This window comes from Panthera leo, chromosome C1, assembly GCF_018350215.1.
Source record: "Panthera leo isolate Ple1 chromosome C1, P.leo_Ple1_pat1.1, whole genome shotgun sequence".
NCBI lineage: Eukaryota > Metazoa > Chordata > Mammalia > Carnivora > Felidae > Panthera > Panthera leo.
The window spans coordinates 110,371,471-110,390,328 of NC_056686.1; the positions used below are offsets into that span (position 1 = coordinate 110,371,471).

General features: G+C 47.1%; 2 protein-coding genes across 10 annotated transcripts in view; one reads left to right on the plus strand and one right to left on the minus strand.

The window, feature by feature from the left end:
- The window catches only part of WDR33 (WD repeat domain 33), a 107,867-nt gene extending 96,280 nt beyond the window's left edge, over positions 1-11,587 (plus strand). For 2 of the 6 annotated variants that reach the window (XM_042954077.1, XM_042954076.1), the window contains 5 exons: positions 1,657-2,095; positions 6,295-6,458; positions 6,571-6,663; positions 7,538-7,753; positions 9,953-11,585. In XM_042954077.1, coding sequence (XP_042810011.1) covers positions 1,657-2,095; positions 6,295-6,458; positions 6,571-6,663; positions 7,538-7,753; positions 9,953-10,129 — 1,089 coding nt within the window. In that variant the 3' untranslated portion in view covers positions 10,130-11,585. Of the gene's footprint in view, positions 1-1,656; positions 2,096-6,294; positions 6,459-6,570; positions 6,664-7,537; positions 7,754-9,952 lie in introns of those variants that run through there. The other 4 variants (XM_042954075.1, XM_042954079.1, XM_042954078.1 and 1 more) reach the window with 4 other exon arrangements.
- SFT2D3 (SFT2 domain containing 3) lies at positions 948-14,481 on the minus strand. 4 transcript variants are annotated; one of them, XR_006206742.1, is made up of 3 exons: positions 13,382-14,481; positions 6,997-7,125; positions 948-1,073 (listed from the first exon to the last, which is right to left on the minus strand). XR_006206742.1 is itself a non-coding variant. In XM_042954082.1 (1 exon), exon 1 carries the CDS (start codon positions 14,381-14,383, stop codon positions 13,727-13,729), a length of 657 nt encoding a protein of 218 aa, XP_042810016.1. In that variant the 5' UTR covers positions 14,384-14,481; the 3' UTR covers positions 11,621-13,726. The 4 variants fall into 4 exon arrangements, 1 of the variants encoding a protein (XP_042810016.1); XR_006206743.1 differs by lacking the exon at positions 948-1,073 and adding an exon at positions 4,246-4,303; XR_006206744.1 differs by lacking the exon at positions 6,997-7,125.
- Positions 14,482-18,858: the final 4,377 nt, after the last annotated feature.

The following is an 18,858-nucleotide window of genomic DNA, read 5'->3' on the forward strand; positions in this document are numbered from 1 at the left end:
AGCCAGGGTACTTTTAAACAGATAGAGGTAATGGGAGGATTATTATTCATAGGTAAGTCCAAATGGAATGTGTTCAGCTTCCTCAGGTCAAAGTCTGCTGTGTCTGAGATCACACCAAGTTCAAGCAACTTAAAGTCAGAGAAGAAGCCATTAGCTGTAGGAACCCACTGAGAAGTGGGGGGGCCACTTTATAGTAGGAAAGGGCCCTGGGATTTGCAAACTGACTGAACAAAGAGGCAACTTAGAAGGTGCTTTCCTCAGCATGGAGAGGACTGGTTTACTGAAGGAAAGAGCGGGAGGCAGGAAGAGCTTAGGAGCAGAGAGAACCCTTCTAGTGGTGTTTTTTTATACTGATATTTACAAGTTTTTTATTCATGTTGAATGGTGAGGCGGGATTGAAATGGCCAAGAGAAAGGAACAAAAGGGATGAGGAAGGGCATGGGAGGGGAAAAAGCTGGCTGGCTGTGGCTCGAGGAGAGGGTATTCATCTTTATTGCCAGGGAGAAGCGGGGAAAGGCACGAGCGGGGCAGGAGGAGGCATTCGGAGGAAGTCCATCCTAAAAACCTAGTTGTTTTGGAACAAGAGGGGCCCTTTGCTACCTACCTTTAAAAATGCTTGGTTTGAATTGTACGCTGACAGAAAACAGGTACCCATTTACGATGGCTGCAGTAGTTCAGTAGCCAGGAGAACAAATCCCTCCAAGGTTAAGAAGTGAGCTAAGGTAACCATCACAAGTTTAATTGGCCTGTTTCCATTTTTATTCAGGATGTTGAATATATTACATATATTAAAGTATTTTCAAAAAATCTCTAGTGGGTTTCCAAACGCTGTCTGCAAAGAATGGTGATAATTCTTACAGATGAGGGATATATATCATTCATGCGAAGGGGCAGGAAAATGTGTTTGTATAAACCCCCAAACTGAAGCATAGCAAGGCTGTTTGGTCACCAGGCAGTTATTAGGGAGGCCTGTGGTTCCATGTGCTTTTCAGAGGATTTTGTTAAGAGTCAAAGTGTGCTTTGTTACTGACCCAAGCTGTCCATTTCTCTGATGGGCTTGAATAAAGTATTCCCTGTCAAAAAAAAAAAAAAAAAAAGAAAGTGTGAGTTAACGAATCAATTAAATGAAGTGGAGGATAAAAGGGCGACCTCAGGGGTGGAGGAAGTGGAGGTACAGCACCCTGGGCTTTGAGGGCCTTTTCAGGTGTAGAGGTGGCCTCCCTATGCTTGGCTTTCTGGCCTGCTGCATGGGTGTCCTCTGCCATCTCCTCCCTGGGTAGGGGGCAGGCAGGCCTAAGGAAGTCACTGAAGGAATGGGGACAGGAAGGGGTGCTCGTCCTTATGCCTGTGAGACTCATGTTTTTTGAATTAATCCTCACAGCAGCCAAGTAGTTGCTAATCTCATTTGAGATTAATAATTTGCCCTAGGTGGAGTTGCTTAGCTAGTGAGTGATGAGGTTGAAATCTGCACCCCAAAACCTACATTCTTCCATTAGATGATGCCTGAGGGATTTGTCTCCTGAGTGTGCTGAGAGCTAAGGAGGGAAAACATTCTAAATGCCAGAATGCTTTCTGAGAGTTTAAGATGATGAAAATCAGACCTGTGTTGGCAGGATTCCTGGAAGACAAGGTAAAAATCAGCTTTGTTTCCTTTAGGTGACTCACGCGGCCCTCCAAACCACCACATGGGCCCCATGTCAGAGAGGCGGCATGAGCAGAGCAGCGGCCCTGAGCACGGGCCTGAGAGGGGGCCTTTCCGGGGCGGCCAGGACTGCAGGGGTCCCCCTGATAGGCGTGGCCCTCACCCCGACTTCCCTGACGACTTCAGCAGACCAGATGACTTCCACCCGGACAAACGCTTTGGCCACCGATTACGTGAATTTGAGGGGCGAGGAGGACCTTTACCACAAGAAGAGAAGTGGAGGCGCGGGGGCCCCGGGCCTCCGTTTCCGCCTGATCACAGGGAATTCAGCGAGGGGGATGGCCGGGGCGCAGCTCGGGGCCCTCCGGGGGCTTGGGAAGGCCGCAGACCTGGAGATGAACGATTCCCCCGGGATCCTGAGGACCCACGTTTTCGAGGGCGCAGAGAAGAAAGGTGGGACGGACGCTTTGTCTGCTAGCTCTTCCCTGGAGCTGTGGCCCTGTTCTCTCCCCAGAAGTCTTTCCTCTTTCGCTGGGCAGGGGGCACTGGACTGATTGCTAGTTCTACCCTCTTTAGGTTTTGCGTTTAGACTTGAAGCGAGTAATTATGCTTTTTAACCTTTTTGTGCTTCTTTTTTATCTTTGCAATTTAGGAATCTTTTTGTTTTTGCTTACTTTTTGGTTCTTTTAAAGAGATGTGAGCATCAGGATAGTATCAAGTTTCTGGGGCCTGATTAGGAGGCACCAGCTTCTCTTAGAATGATGCAGTAGGATACAGATAATCCAGGTGGAGAGTAAAGGAATTATGAGATTGTTTTTGTGTAATTGCCTAAAGAGCTTAACACCGTGGAATCAAGCTGAAAAATTATTCTGCTGCTGAATTAGGGCAAGGTCAGGCTTGAGCACTCAGCTTGCCTGGGGTAAAAAAGGTATAAAGAAATAAGGAGCAAAAACAAGAATTAGTGAATCGCAGATGAGACAGAAAATAATCAGGGGTGATGATAATTGAGCATTTCTGTGTGCCACTGAATTGTGAGATCGGTGTTCTTGTCAGCAGTGTCCAGATGAGGGGCCATGCTGAGAATCAGCAGTTTGACGTTAGGACAGGTGGACGCGTCGGACAGGCGGAAGTGTCCCAGCGGCTTCAGGCCAGGCTGGCAGACTGCGGTGCTGGTGCTGTGTGCCACTCCTGCTTTCCATCCCTGCCGCAGTGTTTCCTGTCACATTTGGACCATTGCTAGTAGAGGATAGAGTCAAGGGTTGGCATTCCCTCCTCCTCACGGGATGTGTTAGACAAGAATGGTTGATAAGATGGCCAAGGGGTTTGGGGGAGCAGCCATCAGAGGGGAGTTCTTTAAAAAGACGTAAGGGCTCCTAGTTTTCTTGAGGGCCTGTCTTAATGGTATCCGAGGTATACTAGTGGTGTTCAAGGATCTTCGAAACGGCTCTGTGTGTCTGCAGGAGCTGCATCTCCAGTGGCTTTGGCATCAGCATAACCTTCACCAATTTCCTGAATCTCTGCACCTTGTTCAGTTTCAGATTTTACTGTGCCTCAGTTTGTATTGTATTTCATCTGTTAGCGACAGACCCGCAGCCTAGTGCTCTTAATATCACTCTTCAAATAAGCCAGAGGTGCTCCTGCTCCTGTTGTGTGTGCTGTTTTCTCTGCCTGGAGCACAGTCCTGCAGACGTTTGTGGCTCACTGCAGTCAGAGCCCTCCTCCTCTCACCCCAGTTCTTTCACCCTGCTTCCTGTTTCTTCATAGCACTTAGCACTGCTTGACATTAAGCAATGTGTTTATTTCTTATTATGTGTATCTCCCAGGAACATGACCGCTTCCCCAGGGCAGGGGCTTTGTTTATGTACCTCTGTGGCCTCAGGACCCAGAGCAGTAATGGTGACACAGCATGGGTGCTCAGTAACTGTTGAATTAGTGAATCTGTCAAATGGGGAGAGGTATTTGAGAAGGATCAGTTCATTCGGGGATGTACTCATCAGCTCATACTGCCATAACAAGATACCAAGGACTGGGGAAGTTTAAATAACATGAGTCTGTTTTCTCACAGTTCTGGAGGCTTGAAGACACGGGTCCAGGTCCAGCAGGGTGGGTTTTTGGTGAGACTTATCTCCCTGGCTTGCAGGCAGCCAGCCACCTTCTCCCTGTGTCCTTGCACAGTAGAGAGACAGTGAGCTAGCCCTTGCTGGTGTCTTTCTTATCAGGACACTGATCCATCACAAAGCCCCCATGCCCATGACCTCCCCTAATCTTAATTACCCCTCACAGGCCTGTTTCCTAATACCATTCCATTGGGGATTTGGGCTTCCATGTACAAGTTTTACAGAGGACACGTTTAGTCCTTGATAGGAGCTACTTTCTAATGAGGGTACATTAGATTCTCTTGTCTTGTTGTAACTAGGGCAGCCTTGTAATGGTTGCCTGGCCAGTCCTGTGGTGTTTGGGGGCGTGGGGATTCTCCCCAACTCTGTCCCAGGGAGACAGCGCCCTCTGCTGTACTTTTCCTGCTCCACTCATCTCCTTTTGGCCAATTCCACCTTTACCTTTAGTTGTTATTTCAGCCAGTGTCCTGGGCACACCCTCTTTGCTTGCAGGAGCATGAGTCATCAGGGTCCACAGGACCAAGACAGTTCTTAAAAAAGATAGCTGGGGTGGAAAAGGGAAAGCTCTTTTTACACTAAAACCCTGTATAGATCACTCCACAGATTCCTTACTTGTGAAGGAAAGAAAGTGTACATTTGCAACAGTGAAATTTGGTTCAGCACACCACTTTTACCTCATAAACAGGCAGACAACCTGGCATCACTGAGACGGTATAAGCAGTTTTGCCAAAAAGGTTTAACTTGAGTCTAGTCATGAGGAAATAGATAAATTTAAATTGTGGTACATTCTATAAAATACCTAGATGGATTTTTTTTTTTAATTTTAAAATTTAATTTAGAGAGTGCATGTGTGTGAGTCAAGAGGGGAAGAGGGAAAGAGAGAGAGAATCTTTTTTTTAAAAATATTAATTTTTGAGAGAGAGAGAGAGAGAGAGAGAGAGAGAGAGAATCCTAAGCAAGCTCCATGCTCAGTGCAGAGCCTGACATGGCACTGGATCTCATGAACGGTGAGATCATGACTTGAGGTGAAATCAAGAGTCGGATGCTCAACCAGTTGAGCCACCCAGGCTCCTCGTTTTATCTGGATGTAATCTTAAAAAATGCTGGGATCATGAAAGATCAAATATAGGAAGGTCCTAGATAAAGTAGACCAGAGACAGGGCCGCTAAATAACAGTATATGATCAGGACTGAAATCTATATTTAAAAACAACTATAAAGGACATTTTGAAGACAATGGGAGAAATTTGAATTGGACTGTATTAAAGAATATTCCATGTTATTCAAGTGGTAATGGTATTGTTCTGTAGGAGAAAGTCCTTGTACTTAGAAGAAACATACTGAGGTGTTAGGGATGAGGGTCATGTTGTTGGCAACTGATTTTGAAATGGCTTAGAAAGTGGATTTGTAAGTAGATGGAGAGAGAAGATAAAGTACACATGGCAGTGTCCTAAGAACTGATGACTCTAAAAAAACAAAATGAAGAGAACTGATCAGTCTAGGTGAAGGACACATGGGTGTTTGTTCTGTTCTTTTAACTGTGTTCTTGGTTTGGAATTTTGCAAAGTGAAATGTTGGAGTAAAAGATAACTGAATGGAGACTCAGGAAAAGTGGAAGGCCTGGCTGCTCGCGTAGACTGGCCCTGTGCCCTCACTCCTCCTGACCCATTCTCCAGCCCCGAGGCCTCTCTCCACGTGCTCATGCCCCATTTATGCTTGTAGCCCCCTTTTCTGCTTCCCCACAGGCCTCCTCTGGCTCGGACACTCTTCTTGTAATGGCTGTGCTTTGGCAGTACTCTTGGCCAACTTGGCCTCCAGTCCAGAATCCTGAGGGACAGTGAACCTGTCCGCCAGCCAGGGCTCTAAGCTGCCAGCTAGCCAGTGTGGGGGCTGCCAAGTGCCTGCCTGTACAGCAGTCAGCTGTGGAGTGGAGCTGTGGGTGAAGTTCATGGCCAGCCCTGCATAGAAGCGGTGGGCTAGGGCAGACGGGAGAGCAGATGTTCCCAAATGAGTCTGGTACAGTTGGCAGTCATAAATCTGTACCCTCCCTTTTCTGATTGTAAATGATCATGAAAAATACTGGGAAGGCAGTGGTAAAAGAGCATGGGCTGGAGGCAAGACTGGCTGAGTTCAAATCCCAACACTTACTGTGTGTCATAAATAAATGACGTTACCTCTCTGTGCCTCAGTGTACTCATGGGTAGAATGGAATTAATAATGGGGTGCTGAGGATGAAATGAAATCTGAAAGTGAAAGCATGATTATTAGCACTTAAAATGTATTCACTGCTTTCGTTACTCCTAAAAGCTTTCGGAGAAAATGAACATAACCCTACATTTTCCTTCCTGTTTTTGCCTTTAATATTGGGACTATAAAATCTGTACTTAAAAAAAAAAAAATACATAATTTTATTTTGTTTTCCTCCCATTTAACATTAATATCATACTTTCTTACACCATTATGTTTCTTTGAAACATGAACTCAAGAGCTGTGAGGGGTTTCATCAGGTGGATATTTTGCTGCTTTTCCCTGACAGCTTTAGAAGAGGAGCACCCCCAAGACATGAAGGCCGTGCCCCGCCCCGAGGTAGGGATGGCTTTCCTGGTCCTGAAGACTTTGGTCCAGAGGAGAATTTTGATCCTTCTGATGAATCGGCCCGAGGAAGAGATCTCCGAGGTCGAGGTCGGGGTACCCCGCGAGGTGAGTGTGTGCTGAGGATGCTGGGCTTAGCAAGGATGGGCTGGAGAGTTTGCCGCTGGGGACACACCTGAAATGGTCTGTGAGTGTGGTGTTGTGTTGTTCCCGTGTGTAGGAGGAAGGAAGGGTTTGCTCCCCACTCCTGATGAGTTCCCTCGCTTTGAAGGAGGACGGAAACCAGACTCCTGGGATGGAAATAGAGAGCCAGGTAAGGAAGGAGAGCTGCTGTGGCTTCTGGTGATCCGAGCCCAGCCGCTCATAGAGTGTGGTCTGGGGACTTCTGGGGGCCCACCAGGTCCGTTTTCTTTACTGTTTATTTATTTTGAGAGAGAGAGAGAGAGAGATAGAGACCAAGTGGGGGGAGGGGCAGAGAGAGAGGGAGACAGAGGATCCCAAGCAGGCTCCTCACTGTCAGTACAGAGCCAGATGCGGGGCTCAGACTCACAAACCATGAGATCATGACCCGAGCCAAAACCAAGAGTCGGACACTTAACCAACTGAGTCCACCAGGTGCCCCCAGGTCCTCTCTTTTCTAACTCACATTTCCATGGGAAGATGGATTGTCTTCAGATCCTTGAGGCAGCAGCATTTTATTGCAGTAGATTGAGTGCAGAAATGGCTGGGAGAATCCACCTTTCTTCTTCTTGAGCCCGATGTCAGAGGGGTTTGTCTAAATAGAAAACATTACCATTCTTTCCACGAAGTGGCTTTGTTTTCAGAAAATATAGTTAAATGCATTAAAGTTTTCTCAGCTTTAATTGCTAGTATGGCAAATTTTATGAAATATAAGTCTCATAAATTAAATCTCAGTAATTTTTAAGAGTGTAAAGACATCCTGAGACTAAAAAGTCTGAGAACCACTTTTCTGGACGCTGCCTGTCTCTTATTTTAAGAGGTACGTTGATTTCTGATCTTGACCTTTTTTTATGTACTCGTGATGTGGCCTAGGTGGGTGTTCAGCATACCTTTCTTGCATGAATGAACAATTGGTTCTCAAGTTGGTACTAAATAGTATGATTGCCACCTGCTTTCGGTCACACTAGAAGATTGTCAGATGCTTAGCCTTGTGTCTCCCGTTTCAGGGCCAGGTCATGAACATTTCCGTGATGCTCCGCGCCCTGATCATCCCCCTCACGACGGTCATTCCCCAGCTAGCAGAGAACGTTCCTCTTCTCTGCAGGGCATGGACATGGCATCCCTGCCACCCCGAAAGCGCCCCTGGCACGACGGGCCGGGGACCTCGGAGCACAGAGAAATGGAAGCCCCGGGGGGTCCGTCTGAGGATCGAGGAGGCAAAGGTCAGTGGAGGCCAGTGATCAACAGTGGTGGGAGCTCTGTCAAGAAGGCTGCGGGGCCATAGGCCAGCCCCATCCCTGTGTTCCTGTTCTATCCGTTCTGGGCAGGATACCCAGGGTCCTTCCTCCATTCTCCCCTCCAGGTCTTAGGCTGTGTAAAGGCACATGTCCCCAAATGTGCTACAGATATAGCTTGTTGGGGCTCATGCCAACAGTCTGAGCCCTCACTCAGTGATTGCAGGCTCATCCTCTGCATTAGCCTCCTTCACTTGCTTCTGAGAGTCCCCTCCCTCGTTCCTTCAGGTTTCCACTCCTGCTGTCAGGGTACCTCAGAGCAGGATGTCTCATGCTCTCGTTGGCACATGTGTTGTCTGCTTCTGGCTGCTCCCGGCCCTCCAGGCTTTCCTCGGTGGCAGGAACAATGGTCTTCTCCCAGCTTCTGTGTTTTCCGGGTCTGGAAGGAACTGCTGATGCTCAGAGTCACAAAGACTTTGAGGAATATGGTCCGGAAGGGGTGTTTTCAGGGGCAGTAGATTACTTCTACAGCGTGAAACTTGGGAACTTTATTTTGGATGTAGCACTTTTAGCCAGGAACAGTAGCCACCATGTGGTCTCAGATTAGGCTGGGCCACTGCATATGTGGTAGTTTGGAGGCTGCTAGAAAGTAAGCCCAGTTAACCTGCCTCATATTTACAGTCTCTTCATTACAAAGTTGTGCTTTTTGTTTTTGGTGGTTCTTCTCAAAGCAAAACCCTCAGAAGCTACTTCATGTCACTGGTAGGTCTCCCTACCTAAGCACACATTTTTTTGCTGGTCAGTATGGGCACTTAGGACACCTGTGGGTCCCGAGCCAAGGCCACAGGGCTAGTGTGGAAATTACTTCCTAACGACATCTTCTCTGCCCAGTCACCTTCAGGTGGGTCTGGGCTACACTTTGTAGGAAAAGAAGCCAACATTTCCCCTTTGGCTAGCTTTCCTAACCTCCTTGTTTTACCTAGATTCACATTCCATTCAAAATTTTGAGACAAAAAAGAGGTGCCTGGGTGGCTTGGTTGGTTAAGCATCTGACTTCAGCTCAGATCATGATCTCACAGTTCATGGTTAAGCCCCACATTGGGCTCTGTGCTGACAGATCAGAGCCTGGAGTCTGCTTTGGTTTCTGTCTCCCTCTCTTTCTGCCTCTCCCCTGCTTGTACTCTCTCTCTCTCTCTCAAAAACAAAACAAAAAAAACATTAAAAATTAAAAAAACATTAAGACAAAATAAAGTTGGCAGTTGTCTTCTGATAGTACATTATGGGAAATATGACCAAATTCAGCTCATGAGAAAAAAAATGTTTTAAGTCAGAATTTTAATATACCTAAAAGGTTTTTGTGTCCAAGTCTGGAACAGATAAAACTATCCCTGGGAGAGGGGGCGCCTGGGTGGCTCAGTTGGTTAAGTGTCTTACTTTGGCTCAGGTCATGATCTCAGGGTTTGTGGTTCAAGCCTTGTGTCAGGCTCTGTGCTGACAGCTCAGAGCCTGGAGCCTGCTTGGGATTTTGTGTCTCCCTCTCTCTCTGCTCCTCCCCCACTCGTGCTCTGTCTCTCAAAAATAAACATTGAAAAAAATTTAAACAAAAAAAACCTATCCCTGGGAGAAATAATTCTGAAAGCTGAGTTTTCTTTTTCCTTTTTTTAATTGCTTATTTTTAAAGAAATACTTTTACTATTTAAAAGAAAACAAAAATGCCACAGCTGTGGGATAATGATAATACATTGTAATTAACATCAACAGTTTGTATTTCTTAGTTGCTTCCAAAGTTCTTAGTTGCCTTTCAAGTCTCCCCAGAACAGAATAACCCCTGGTGGCACTTGAGAGTGAAGATACACTTGCTAGAGACGTGGCCCAGCGTGGTCTGTGGCTCCCAGAGGTGCTCCGTGTTTACCTTGGGTTTCCTGTCCTGTCCATCGCACAGCCTGGGGAGCATGTGTGGTTGTTGAGGAGCATGGCCCCAGGCTGGATGGGATTGCGACAGTGGTGACCAGAGGGTGGAGGCACGACTTCTAACCCTCTGAGTGCCACTGCTCATGTCCTCAGAACTCTGTTTTAAAGACCCAGAGTGTTCCTTCCACTATCACCATTAAGAGTTTGCACCAGGACTTAGATTAACAGTCTCTGATATAAAAAAGTAACATGTGAAATCAATTTGTTTTCTTTCAGGCCGAGGGGGCCCAGGACCTTCCCAGAGAGTGCCAAAATCTGGGCGCTCCAGCTCCTTGGATGGGGATCACCACGACGGCTACCACAGAGATGAACCTTTTGGGGGCCCTCCGGGCAGCGGTACTCCTTCCAGAGGGGGCCGGAGCAGCAGTAACTGGGGTAGAGGGAGTAACATGAACTCTGGCCCGCCACGGCGAGGAGCTTCAAGGGGTGGTGGAAGGGGTCGGTAGAAGTTGGGGCTGAGTATCCCAAGGCCTCTCTGGACAGTATTTAAGAACTTCTTGTGGACTTACCAAGAGAAACAAAAGGAAGCCTGCACCATGTAGCCCTGAACTTTTTCTGGGGCAGCTGAAGCCCAGGAGTCCCTAATGAGGTCGAGATGAAGACTGCTGCTGGCGACCCAGAGTGGCCGGCCTCGTTCTGTCCTGTCCACCCTCACTGCCCTGACTCCCACTGTTTTGTGAAGAGAAAAGCTGGAATCTTTTTTTTTTTTTTTTTTTTTTTAAGGTGTCACGCGACATGGAGCCTCCACAAATTTAAGTTCATGTCCAATTGGAAATGTTTCTATATGTACAGTTTGTCAGAGAAAAACATTAAGTTGTTTTTGTATGAATACAGAATGTGATTTATGCAAGAAATAACAGAAAACTAGTTGTGAAATGCTTGCCTTAAGGAACCCTTCGTTCCCACCGCACCCAGGCTGCTGAGGGGTGTATAGTTACAGCTTGTATCTGTGAGCACACTTGATGGGTACCTCTAAGCCGTCGAAGTTAACTTTATCTGTGAACTTTGTCTTAAATCCTCCTCTACCCATTCTGTCACACTTATTTTTGTAAGAGTGAGAAATACTTTGAAACTATAATACAGTCTGATGTGGATCCAAAGCCTTAGCTACCCACCAGCTCTGGCAGGTGGAAAATTCTACTCCAAAGAAAAAAAATCTTCTGGCTGTGCAAGTAGGGGTTTGCCCTTGGGTGCATCTCCTGGTAATCACACTTAAGACTTGAATTCTCTTGTTCCTGATGAGAGGAACCTGATGTAAGCCAGAAATTAACTACGTGTACCCTTCTGATTACTGTACATCATGTCACAAATTGTTTAAGGAATAGACCAAATATCTCCTAAACAGTTTTGCAAAACTTTCTCTCCTACCAGTGTTTAAGGCAGGGAATAGTTCTAGCTTAAAGCCAGGAAGTTCTCATCCCCAACAAACTCCTTTAGTTTTAAATAAATGTTAACATTTGGCCCGGTTTGGATTGGAAGCAAAGGTTCAGTTTTGATAACCCCATATTTTCTCTACTGACACTTTGTTTTTATAAGAAAACTATTACTCAAAGGATATTCCCGTGGCCGCCCTAACATCTTATTACTTTGCCAGCTTCAATTTGGTACTGGAGACCAGCTGACCTGGCCAGTTCATTGGTGCTGGGAGTCTCAGCGTTTGCCTAGACAGGGATGCTGGCACAGGTGGACAGATAACAAAACCCTCTTAATTGGTTCCCTGTCAATGTAAAACATGGCAAAAGGTAAGTTATTTCTGCACACACACTGCTCTTCAGGGTGCTAGAACCTAGAGACTACAAGTGAATAATTTTCACTTTGTTTTGAAATATAAGGACGTTTACCAGCATGTCAATGTGAACACACGATTAGGAGGCTCCAGAATGCTTCAAGTTTGTGGGACGTTCTTTATTTGTCCTCCACTGGCACAGCTTAAGAAGTTGTAATCAAATTCCGATAAGCTAAAATGGGATCCAGGGACCAAACCCATATTGAGAGGCTTTTTCTGAGATTCATGTGCTAAGATCTTTACCATCATAACATTTTAGGCTTCAGCTTTAAACAATACAGTACCTCAGCAAACAGATAACCACATCACATTTTGAGAAAGAATTCCTTTAAAAAAAACTGCAATCTTTACACTGTAATTTACTGAATACTTAGGAACTTTTAGAACATCACTACCAAGTACATACAAGGTATTGTGCTTTGAATTTTATAAATGCTACATTTTTGGTGAATTCTTGAGAAAATGCTGGGAAAACAATTTAAAAAAACCATAACAGCATCAACATAAAAATGGGCTAAACACTGTCAGATCTTCAGCTGTGCAAATTCTAGAGAAATTGAGAACTAGGACAGAGATTTAACTAGGGGATAGAAGGAGCAGCCAATGGCACAAGTTTTTTCCAATTACAAAAAAAAGTCCCTCTCTAAAAACATGTGCTTTTACTACAAACACCCTCTTGTCTGTTCCTCTTGAGGTAGGTAAGTAGCCCTGTTTACTGAAAGGGGAACAAGGCAGTAATTCTTAGAGAATACTGGGGTGCGGAGCCCCCATGAAGTTGGGGCAGGGATTAGGACACTGATCAGGATCTAGGAATATAAATATTGAGCAAAAGGAGGCAATGCTCTATTGCTGCCTGACACACCTGTTTAGGCAAAGTGGAATCCAGCCCCAGAAAATTATTTTCAAACTGTGCAATCCAGTGCACAGAAAAGTAGTTCTCCACCTTAGCTGAACAGGGAATCATCTGGAGAGCTCTAAAAAAATTACTGAGGCCTGGGTTCCCCGCCACCCCTCTCCAGATTCTGGCTGAATTGATCTGGTTCTTCAAGTAATTTTGATGTGAACTGAGACCCACTGATAAAGAATTTGAAAATCCTAAGTACATTTACTTTCTAGTTAATATAGAGCTACTGACAAAACTTGTTTTCTGGACTCATCAGAATACTGAGTCCGAACTTTTTGGCAATACATTAGGGTATGCAATAAAGTCAAAGACAAGAGTAAATGCTGAACCTAAGAGGCAACTTGTCAGATATGAAAAGCATCTTACACTGCATTAGAATCAGCCTACAAAATATAAATTGCACTTTAAAAAGCAGGTAATAAAACTAGGAATGATAAATTAGGACTTGTAGAAATCCATGATTTCCATCAAATACAGAACTTTGCATGTAGAAGTCTCTTGTCTGGCAAGAGTCCCCAACCCAGTTCTGCCCAGGGACCTCTCATAGCATCATCGACAGGTCATGCTTGGGGCATTTACTTTTTGGTCCGTCGCTTTCATGTCTAATACAAAACCAATTTTCCTTCAATTTTATAAGGCACCATATTTACAATTTCACTTAAAAAAAAAAAAAAACCGAGGTAGACGGTCTTAACTAAAGTACTTAAATAAAAACCTGGTGGCTAAATTTAGTGTTTAATTTGATACGCTTAAGAATCCACTCATTGAGGAATAAATTTTCGAGAGCAAAGAAAAGGGTATTGTAGCTAAGCTACTACAATCTACCACTGGATTTCTGAAACGACAAAAGGTAAAAGTCTGAGAAAAGTCACAAGGGCAGCTAATTAAAACCGAAGAGCCATTCATTTTTTACTGCGCTCAATCTAAGACCACGGTTAACGCAAAAGCAATTTACCGTGTTTCACAGCAGTACTCTCACCAAATCAACCACAACATCTCGATTTCATAGCACATGCAACAGTAAGGCGGAAGACGCTGAAACCGAAGAGCTTCCGAGGCGGCTCAAGTCTCAGTTTTAGAATAGCTGCTCAAAGGTGACAGGTTCGGTGGCACAACAACGGAGCAGCCTCTACCCAGCGCGATATGGAAGACGGCGGGCGCAGTCCTTGGCTCCGTCCGCGCCGCGCCAGGGACCGGCTCCCGGTGGTCTTCCGACGGCGCGTCCCGGGGCCGGGCTCCGCGTCGCCTCCGTACAGGACCTCCGTCCGTCCTTGCTCGACAGCACGGGCCCCGGGGCTTCTCACACCGGCAGCGCCTTGGCGAGGCCGGCTCCCGGGCCCAGGCGCCCGAACGCTAGCCGCAGCGCGGTGACCGCACCCCGCGGCAGGAGACCGAATAGCACGGACAGCAGAGCGGCCACCTGCACGCAGGCGCCTAGCGCCGTGAACAACGTACTGCGCAGCCCGAGCGCCGCGTACAGCGTGGCGCCCAGTGCGGCCACATAGAGCACCGCTGGCCGCGACGGCGTCTCCTCGCCGCGCAGCAGGCGCCCGCACGCCGCGCCGCCACGCAATAGCGTGCCGCCAGCTAGCGCCAGCGCAGAGCCCAGGGACCAGAGCAGTGCGAACTTGCGGGCGCGCAGCAGCAGCACCGGCGCGTAGAGCGCGGCCAGGCCGAAGCAGAGCGCGGCCAGCAGCAGGCACACGCCGCTCGCCACCAGCCGCTGCGCGCGCGTCACGCTGGGAAAGCACTCTGAGGTCACTGCCGCCGTTGGCTCCGCGGGGCTCCGCGCCCACGTCCAGCGTAGACCGGCGCGGCCCAGCCACGCCCCCGCCGGCCCGCCCCCCGCCGCGGGCTCCTCCGCCTTTTCCGCAGCGAGCAGCGGCTCTGCGGCCGCCAGCCCGCCGGCTTTCCCCTGCGCCAGATACTCCTGCAGCTGGCGGTGGAGGTCCGCCATTTTGGCCGGAGCAGCCGCGAGAGGGGAAGACTGGCGCCGACTTCCGGTTTTTCTCGGTCGCTGACGGAAGCGGCTCGTCTCCAGATGGCTGTTGGTCAGCCCCGGCGGGGGGGCGGGGCCTGCAGCTTGCGTGAAAGGGGCGGGGCCGCCCCTCTGCAGACATCTGTCTGGGTTAGCAGCGGCCCAGGCTAACTGTTACAGGAGGGAGCTGTTACTGTCTGGATTATGTCCTGCCATTAAAAGTTAGTTGTGGGGCGGGGTGGGTTGTGGCTATAAAAGGATACACGAGGGACCCTTGGGGTGGCGATGGAACAGTTCTGTATCTTGAGCTTATGGGTATCAGTACCGTGCTGTAGTTTTGCAAGATGTTGCCATTGGGAGAATCTCCGTATTACTTAACACTGTATGCTAATCTGCAGTTCTTCATAAATTAATTTTTAAGAAAGCTCAGAGCTCAGGACTTAGGTGGTTTCTTTGGGAAGGCTTCCGGAATTGATAAATGAAGAGTTACCCCCCGCCACCCCCCCTCACCTACTTGCTTATCTTCTGTTCCCCATTTCATCAGAGGCTTCTTGACTCCTTCAAGACCTATGTGCAAGACTTGTTGGTCCCCCTGCCTTATATTTTTGGTTCACCTTTTTGTGCTCCTGGCGTCTTTGGGTCCCGGTCTCCTGATTTATGGGCAGATCAGTGATAAGCTTGCCCATACTTCAGTCAATTCCTAGATCTGTTCTGAGGTGGCTCCCAGGGATCCTGCTCTTCCTCAGAGCCTGTCTGGGGTTACTCACAAAGGTCACACCCAGCAGGTCTCCTCCATGGTTTCTGTGCTCTCTTGTTTCCACCTGGCTAATTCCTGCTCCTGGACGTTCAGATCTAGCCACACTTGCAACTGCCTACGGCTGACATTCTCACCTTTCCCAGTTGTGAAAGTTTATTTGTTTAAGGCTGTGCCAGCAACTCAAGCACAGGGTCTCTTTTGTCTCCCTTTTTCTAGGACTTGAAAGGCTGCTGCAAATGCACAAAGCTGTCAATTCTGGTGTAGTAAAGGTGCTTGAGAGGGATCTGGCCTGAAGCCATCGATTGAAACACCTATTTTGCTAGACTTCATAAATAGCTCTTGCAAACTTAAATATGATGATATGGAAGTCCTTTTGTAATGTAAAGGACAGTACCGGTAAGTTGTACAGCAGTCTGTTTTTGGGCAGGTCTTTGGCTTGCTTGCCCCAGAAGACCATTCGTACCCTACACTCCTTTGTACCGGGGATGAGAGGCAGTGCCTACCTCTATAGCTGTTTCCAGTAATCCTCTGTCACCTGGCTTCAGAGGCACTGATGCAGAGAAGCCGGGGTATTTTCTTTTGGCTGCACTACAGCTCCCCTCATCACCTTGGTACTAGCTTCCCCACAGTGACAGAGCATGACGCTAGCTAATGGACAGGTAATGCTCTTTCCTCCTCTACCCTAGGAAGAGGCAGGTGTTCATGGCTTTCTGCTGGTGTCATCTCTGGCTTCTCAGCCTGTTACTTGTGTAACCGTTGTCCCCATTAAATTCTCTTTAATATTTTCTGTCTGGTTGCATCCTGATATACATTATTCTTTCTCAACATACATTATGATTTGTTACCTCAACCTAAAGCGGTAAACTGAGGCAAGCTTGAATTATCAGAATTGAATTTATTTGGGAAAAGCAGAGGAATTACAGTTTGGGGAATGCAGACTTTAGCAAGCTACAGGTGACTCCCACTAAGTATTTGGGGTGTGGTGGGCTGTATTTATGGGCAAGGAGTGCAAAGATGGGGGAATCCAGCCAGAGTCCAGATGGTAAGTTCATTGGTTCCCAGATGGGGAGAGAGCCTTGATGGATGTTCCTTGGTCAGGAGATAAATTTCTGTCTTCTGTAAACTGAGGATTTAGAGGAAATCAGCTTTTCAGTTCTTAAGTTTTGTTTTCCTGAGAGCATGTCCATTTCCTGTCCTCTGGTTTCATTTTAGATTGAAATTCTTCTGCACTTGGTAATAATGGTGATCATCTTGGATCACTAACCATGAGCAAAACCATTAGGATGGCTACTATGAAATAAAAACAAAACACTGGGGCACCTGAGTGGCTCAGTCAGTTGAGTGTTCAACTCTTGATTTCAGCTCAGGTCATGATCTCATGATTATAAGATCGTCTCAGGTCATGATCTCATGGTTATAAGATAGAGCCCTGTGTCAGGTCTAGATGAGTGTGGAGGAGCCTGCTTGACATTCTCTCTCTGCCCTTCTCCCACTTGTGCATGCACACACACTCTCTCAAAATAAATAAATAAACGTTTAAAAAACACACCGAAAATAACAAGTGTTGGCCAGGATGTGAGCAACTGTAACATGCACTGTTGGTAGGAATAGAAGGTGGTATGGCTGCTATGGAAAACAGTATGGTGCTTCCTCAAAAAATTAAAAATAGAATTACTGTGTGATCCAATATTCTACTTCTGGGTATATACCCAAAAGAATTGAAAGCAGGGTCTTGAGATACTTGTACATCCATGTTAATAGTAGCATTATTAACAATAGCAGCCTAGTGTCCATCCAAGATGAGTGGATAAGCCAAATGTAGTGTATACAGACAATGAAATACTATTCAGTGTTTAAAAGGAAAGAAATTCTAACACATACTATTACATGGATGAACCTTGAGAAAATCGTGCTAGGTGAAATAGGCCAGTCACAAAGTGGCCAGTACTGTAATATTCCACTTCTATGAAGTGGTCAGATTGATAGAGACAGAAAGAATAGTGGTCCACAAATGACTTTTTTCCTAATCATTTATGCAGCTATGAGATGCAGAAGACAGTCTACTCAGATTAGGGGAAACTGGAATACCAGGAAGTTAAATAACCTGCCTAACCCACCCCCCCCCCCAAAGTTGGTGGTAGAGCAGGGCTGTAAGTTCTGATTTCCTAATGCACAAGGCAATCTTCCTTAAGATTGAACTGCATGAAAGCTGACAATATGTTCAGGTTTGGTTCCTGCACTGATAGAAGGACATAATGAAACCATCCCTGGATACCACCTGCACTCCAGCTACTGCAGCAGAATTCATTTAAAGAATCTGTCAACCCCGCATCTCCTCTTAGTCCTGTTCTTCCTTGAACCCTCTTCATCCCACTATGTCAGCAAAATCGTTCATAACAAGGTCACCAGACATTTCTGTTGCCAAGTACAGTAAAATTCACAGCATTGGAGATGGGGGTGTCCAGCAGTCTCTTTTGATGGCTGCTCTTCCCTTCCCACTGTAGTTGGATCCCAGCTCCCATGACCCAGAGGGGAAAGGGGGCTGAAGCAAGCCTTTTATTTTACTAAGGATTTTCAACTTGACCTAAGGAAGCAGAACCCACTCCCCAAATCCAATCTCTACCTCAAGGGAGACATCCCTAGAGCCAGGCAGTTCCAGGTGTTACCCACGCTCCTTTGCGGTGTTTCCAGAGTGGCATCTCCCTTCCTTCCCTGTCTGCAGTGGCCCATTCCTGCTCAGTAATGTCCTCCCGCACCCGCCCAGGCCTCCACCTGAAATGCCCAGTTCACTCTTCCTTCACAGCGATGTGCTGGCACCCATCTTCTCTGTGCAAAACTGAAGTCTACTCATTTCTTTTCTTTTTAATTTTTTTTTATGTTTTTACTTTAATTTTGAGAAAGAGAGCATAAGCAGGGGAGGGACAGAGAGAGAGGGAGACACAGAATCTAAAGCAGGCTCCAGGCTCTGAACTGTCAGCACAGAGCCTGACATGGGGCTCAAACCCACGAATCGCGAGATCATGACCTGAGCCGAAGTCGGATGCTTAACTAACTGAGCCATCCAGGCCCCCCATCTTTTTAATTTTTTTTAATGTTTATTTTTGAGAGAGAGAGAGAGAGGCAGAGCATGAGCAAGGGAAGGGGAAGAGAAAGAGGGAGACACAGAATCCGAAGCAGGCTCCAGGCTCTGAGCTGTGAACACAGGGCCTGATGTGGGGCTTGAACTCACTAACTCTGAGATCATGACCTGAGCCAACGTCCAACAGTTAACCGACTGAGCCACCCAGGGGCCCTTCTCATTTCTTCTTGTGCTTAACATTCTTCAGTAGCCCCCCTGCTTCTAAAAATTGAATTTCAGATTCCCTATCTGGCATTCTAGGCCTGCCCCTTTAGACCCCAGCAGCTCTCACCCTGCTCTGAGGGGCTCTTTCTGGGGCCATTGGGCCCCAGCAGCTGGGTGACTCCTCTGGCTTTGCTAATGCAGGCCCTGCCCCTGGGCTGACCCTCTCCCTTCCTGAGGCCCCTTGCCTCTGGGTCACCCCTTCATGATCCACACAGCACAGTGGTCTCCTGTGCGCTGACTGTGACACGTCCAAGGCCTTGAGGAGTTTCCTTTTTCATTTACTAAAAGCAATACCTAACTGCTTACATACTTGTGATCTTCTCAAGTCTTATTTCTTTGCATCCCTCCTTCTTG